At 50.1% G+C, this 5,985-nt stretch overlaps 1 protein-coding gene across 1 annotated transcript in view; it reads right to left on the bottom strand.

Annotated features, from left to right (window-relative positions):
- ZMYM3 (zinc finger, MYM-type 3) overlaps window positions 1-5,733 on the bottom strand; it is a gene marked incomplete at its 5' end in the record, with an annotated part of 18,664 nt that extends 12,931 nt beyond the window's left edge. Inside the window, 5 exon segments of the mRNA XM_010185127.1 lie at window positions 134-220; window positions 3,526-3,641; window positions 4,208-4,358; window positions 4,939-5,151; window positions 5,556-5,733. Of these exon segments, the coding sequence (XP_010183429.1) occupies window positions 134-220; window positions 3,526-3,641; window positions 4,208-4,358; window positions 4,939-5,151; window positions 5,556-5,733 (745 nt within the window).
- Window positions 5,734-5,985: the final 252 nt, after the last annotated feature.

The raw sequence follows: 5,985 nt of genomic DNA, 5'->3' as shown, positions 1-5,985 counted from the left end.
AACATCAGGAGCGCAGCGCTCTGTGCGCGACTGCAGGCACATCTCGGTATTCAGAGCGCTGGTGCAGAAGGAGCCCTGTGGTCCTCACCGAGGTTGGCCTCTGCCTCAACATGCCCCTGGGGAAAGTCCTCACCTGCCAGTCTAGGATCTCTGGCTTCCCGCTGAAAAGATTGTGGCAGTAATGGCAGTTGAGGTGGATCCCACCTTCCGGGCTGGTGCGCTGCGGGAAACAGAGACAGCTGATGGAGGGAGAGGCACAGAGAGGGCAGCGAGCGCTCGCTTCACACCTCCTGCCTCCCTCACTGCTCAGGGCAGTGTGCCCGCCCCTGCTCAGACCTGCGCTCGCTGCCACTGTCAGTCCATCAGACCAGGGCTCAAGTTCCTGGAGAACGGATTCTTGAGCAATTTCACTTTGCTTCCAGTGCACTGGCTTCTGCTCTTCTCAGGAAAGCAAACTTTCAAGCTGCCACCCCTCTGGATTTGGAAACATTAAGAGATAGGGGCTCCGCTATCTCTTCTGACAATGTCTCTAAAAGACCTTGAAGCACAGGTGCCTGGTTTCTATTTTCAAGGTAATGCAACTTCAGAATTCAAGCAGCCATTCTCATCCCACCTTCCTCTGCCAGATTGAACTGCTATTTAGCACTTAGTGTCTTGTCCACAAGGACATATTTATTAATAAAGTATTCTTCCCGGTTTTCTTTCTGATAACGTCAGATAAGGTGCTCTGCAAGTGCCTCAGTACGTGCATTTTTCAACTCCAAATGTAACTTTATTGTCTTTTTCCAGCATACTTCCAATTTTTCTTCAACACTAGAAATAAAGTGGACATCAGAGGAACAACCTTCCTATCTGTGCTACGTTCTAGGCAGCTCTTTTGTTCCCTAGCCCCCAAACTTTACCTTGCTGTTCCTCTGCTTGTACTTGCAGTGATTTGATTAATCCTCCCTTCTGTGCCTGTAAACTGATCCTACTGAATGGATCGTCTGCTGTAATCCCAGGGCCTTTCCAAAATCCTTACTTTCCCAGGATTTACAGCCCCATGCTACCCGAGTAAGGCTGATCTTGCACTGAACTGTGTGACCACAGAGGTCATGTAAGCACACATCAGGAGGAACCAGTCTTGTCAAGAAATGCAATTGCTTTGCTTTCCATGACTGCCCTGACCTGAACATGAGTTAACACTTTACCAGGTTTTGTTTCATCTGTAAAATTTTATCATGCTTACTTTGACTTCATTGCCAGTTGACTGATGAAGATGTTGAACTCCTTGGGCTTAATACTGATCCCCAAGAAGCCATCCTGAAACACTCTTCAGTGGTTTTTCTTTGCCAAACATGTTCTGAGAGCTGCCAGCAAGACAGCTCCTAATCCAGGTTACGCATGGGTTTACTCATGTGTTACAATGCTGATTTCAAGTGGCAACAACTCAAGTTAGGTGAATTGGGTGAAGTCCTTGGTGACTGGAAAAAGGTAAACATTGCACCAATTTTTTAAAAGGGTAGAAAGGAGAACCCTGGGAACTACCATCCTGTCAGCCTCACCTCCATGCTTGGGAAGATCATGGAACAGATCCTCCTAGAAGCTCTGATAAGGCACATTGAGGACGGAGGTGATTTGAGACAGCCAGCATGGCTTTACTAGGGGAAAGTCCTGACTGACCAACCGAGTGGCCTTCTGTGATGCAGTGACAACATCAGTGGACAACTGAAGGGCAATGGATGTCATCTATCTGGACTTCTGTAGGGCCTCTAACATGGGCCCCCCAATATCCTTCTCTCTAAGAGATATGGATTTGATGGGTGGACTGCTCGGTGGATAAGGAATTGATTGGATGGTCACATCCAGAGGGCAGTGGTCAACAGCTCAATGTCCAGATGGAAGACGGTGACAAGTGGTGTCCCTCAGGGGTCCGTACTGGGACCAGTGCTGTTTAACATCTTCATTAATGATACTGACAGCGGGATTGAGTGGACCCTCAGCAACTTCGATGATGATACCAAACTGGGTGGTGAGGTTCATGTGCCAGAGGGAAAGGATGCCATCCAGAGGGACCTGGACAAGCTGGAGAAGTGGGCCCGGGTGAACCTCATGAGGTTCAACAAGGCCAAGCGCAGGGTCCTGCACCTGGGTTGGGACAGTCCTCAGTATCAATGCAGGCTGGGGGATGAAGGGATTGAGAGCAGCCCTGAGGAGAAGGACTTGAGGGTGTTGGTTGATGAGAAGCTCAACATGAGCAAGCAATGTGAGCTTGCAGCCCAGAAGGCCAACCATATCTCAGGCCACATCAAAAGCAGCGTGGCCAGCAGGTTGAGGGAGGGGATTCTGCCACTCTACCCTACTTTTGTTAGACCCCACCTGCAGTACTGCATCCACTTCTGGGGCCTCCAACACAAAAAGGACATGGAGCTGTTGGAGTGAGTCCAGAGGAGGCCACGAAGATGATTTGGGGGCTGGAGCACCTCCGTGAGGGGTACAGGCTGAGTGAGTTGGGGTTGTTCAGCCTGGAGAAGAGAAGGCTGCGAGAAGACCTTATTGCAGCCTTTCAATACTGAAAGGGGGCTTACAAGAAAGGTGGGGACAGTCTTTTTAGCAGGGTCTGTTGCCATAGGACAAGGGGTAATGGTTTTAAACTCAGGGAGGGCAGATTTAGACTAGACATAAAGAAGAAATTGAGGGTGGTGAAACACTGGCACAGGTTGCCCAGAGAGGTGGTGGAGGCCCCAAAGCCCCTGACATTCAAAGTCAGGTTGGATGGGGCTCTGATCTGGTTGGGGATGTCCCTGCTCACTGCAGGGGTTGGACTGGGTGACCTCAAAATGTTGTTCCTTCCAACCCAAAGAATTTTATGATTCAAGTCTTACAAAGTCTACAACTGTAACAACTCTACAGCTACCCTACCAACATCATTTTTGATCTCAGTGAAGGATTACATCAAAGATTTATTAAAAACAAACAAACAAGCACACCAAAACCAACCACCCACCCTCCCAACACAAAAAACACAAGGAAAAAAAAGAAATCCCAAAACCAAATGCTGCAATTGCCAGTAACTAACTCTCTACTTCTAGAGGCCTTCCTGACTGTTCCTTAATTCTTTGACAACTGTACAAAACTAATACTCTTCCAGTTGCCTTTGAGTGCCACAAACACTTCACATATGCTGATACTTAACTTCAGAAGATTAAAAACCACCAGTTGTGCATTTGAGGATTATTAAACAAAGTATCCAAGCCTCACAAGACCACGACATCCCAAACCACTCATGCAGCTCAATGCTGCACTCGCTCTGGGCATAACCTGATAGACAGGAGGGAATTACAGCCCATCTTATCCCAGCACAGGAAGGGGGAGACAGGGCCAAGACTGACTTATTGGCAGCTACAGTCACTGCAACTCTTGTGCTCCAGCAGAGATGTTCTTATGGACCCTCCCTGAGGAGCCTGAGGAAGGTGGAGCCTCTGCTAAGGGTGAAAGGAGGCACGAGCTCTATGGCCCAGCCACGCATGAAGGATATTTCAGTACCTGGAATTTGGTCCAGCAGCTGGGGCTGCAGAACTGGTAGACAACCCGGTCTGTCTTGTTGTAATAGCAGGGTTCAGATAAACTCTTTCTGCAGAAGCTGCAGGGTCTAGGGGGACCTGATGAAACAGACAGGAATTGGTGAGGGTAGCAGCACAGGATGCGGGGCCAGATTGTGAGGATGGCATGCAAGCTACTCACTCATCCTCAGTTTGTCAAGCTATTATCAAAGAGAGAGGGACAAGAACACCAGGAAACTATGAGTACCAGATTCTGCTAGGACAGAAATGTTAAATATGGATGGTGAGCAGAGTGGTTCAAGGAAGTGACCCTGGCTTTACAGGAATTTGGACAATACAGGCTGCAATAATTGCACCAGAGACCGTACCAACTCCTGGACACCCTGGTACTCTGTGTAATGAAAAGGGCAATGGCAGCCCAGTACAGCACTACAACTGCTTCCTGCATTCTCAAGAACAGCAATGTACACTGAGCCTCAGTATTAAGATGTCTACATGCTGCAAGGGTTCCTCCTTCTCCAAATCTCCTTCCACTTGTCTAACTGGACTCCTCCCCAGGTAAGCAACGTGCCTTCATTCCAGTCTCATCCACATGCAACAAATTGCATCAAGGAAGGAGTTAAAAGCGGAGAGGTGACCGATTCCCAGTACGTAGGTGTTCTTACCAACCAAGCCCGACTGCTTCACTTTGTGGGAGGTAGTGCAGCAAATGGAGCAGAACAGGCCCATCTTGCCACTGCGATCCACATAGGGCAGCATGTCGAAGTTCTTGCACAGCGTCTTGCACCACATGCATGGGTAGACTCGAGTGTTCTTCTGCAAACACAGAGCAGAACAGAGCTGCCAGGGAGACCATCGGAGCTGGCAAGGTCCAACCCTCACATCCCACCCCACCTCTGTGTCCTCCACTGGACCACTCTCCTGCAGGGAACTGCCTGATGCCAAAGCCAGGCTCAAGAGTCTGCAGGCTCAGGTGGCGGTAGCAAAAACGCTGTCTTTGACATCTCACCTTCTCATTTTAAGAGTACCCTGGCAGGAATAGAGAGTCTGACAATCCCACCAAGACAGTTAAGTGAAGCCTGCTCAGGCCACAGAGGAACATATCCCGCCAAGTTTTGGAAAGACATCTGAAAAAAGGCAGCCCATGCTAATGGCATATACCAGTGTCACTGCACAGTCCGGCTTACTGAGCACCTGACCTGTGCTCGGGTCCAAGATGGGCCCCACACAGAATAAATTAGCTCTGTTTGTCTGTTTCAAAGTTTCTCCCCAGCAATCTCTTCAATGTTTTGTCAGCAGTAAAAGGCCAGAAGGATTCAAGTCACCTGTGCCACACCAGGCAAAGGAGCTGCGTGCCCACAGAGCCCCCCGACCCCAGGCGCCTGACACCACACACCTTCTTGTAACTGTTGAGACAGGCAGAGTCGCAGAAGCGTTTTTGCTGGCCTTCGTGGAAGAGGTACTCCAGGGGCAAGCCCTTGTTGTAGATGTAAAGTCCGCAGTTGTCACAGCAGTTGGTTTTCAGCCCCTTGGTGGCCCGAAACTTGGTGAAGCAGGCGTCGCTGCAGATGCGGTGAACCACGCTCCCATTGCTGACCTCATGCTGGATCTGCAGAGACATCATTGCTGTCACTCTCCCAAACCACTACGTGCCTCCTTCCGACATGTGTGCACCACTACGATCACAGCCCTTGGGATAACAGGTTGTTACACTAGAACTTGGGGGAGTGCTGTACTGAAAGCTGATGGGGACTTAAGCTGGTCTACCTTGCCAAAAAATCAGTGGAGCAATTGGGAGAGCACAGTGGCTTCTGCAGAGGTGCAGAAGCCCTGCTTCTGCTGGAATAAGGGCTGGTTCACAGGAACAAGGAAGGACCTGCGAGTGAGCCCAAGCCAGCTCAGGGCAGAGGCAGAGAACCCAGCAGACACTCTATGATGGTCCCAGGCATGGCCAAGTGCGGCAAGCCACAAGCACCTCATCAAGGACATGGGAAGGACAAGGGACTTGTTTACCTCGCCAGGTTTGTGGCAGACGCTGCAGCGGCTGATGTCCGAGGCATCTGCAGACTGAGGTGCTGGTCTGTGCTGCTGGGCCTCATAGAGGGAGAGGCAGACAGAGGTGCAGAACTCATGGAAAGAGCCACCTGAACCGATCTGGGCAACCACAGAGTCCTTGGTGTTCCAGATCTCCCTGGGGATCAGGAGGTGATAAGTTACACATTAAACATCACACTGTTTAACATCTTTATCAATGATCTGGATGAGGGGATTGAGTGCTCCCTCAGCAAGTTTGCAGATGACACGGAGTTGGGAGGGAGTGTTGATCTGCCTGAGGGTAGGAAGGCTCTGCAGAGGGACCTGGATAGGCTGAATCAATGGGCTGAGGCCAATTGGATGAGCCAAGTGCTCAATGCCAAGTGCTGGGTGCTGCACTTTGGTCGCA

Source organism: Mesitornis unicolor, unplaced genomic scaffold (assembly GCF_000695765.1).
Source record: "Mesitornis unicolor isolate BGI_N332 unplaced genomic scaffold, ASM69576v1 scaffold16765, whole genome shotgun sequence".
Classification (NCBI taxonomy): Eukaryota; Metazoa; Chordata; class Aves; order Mesitornithiformes; family Mesitornithidae; genus Mesitornis; species Mesitornis unicolor.
Note: the sequence above shows the minus strand (reverse complement) of the source record. Positions and strands in the feature narration are given on the sequence as shown.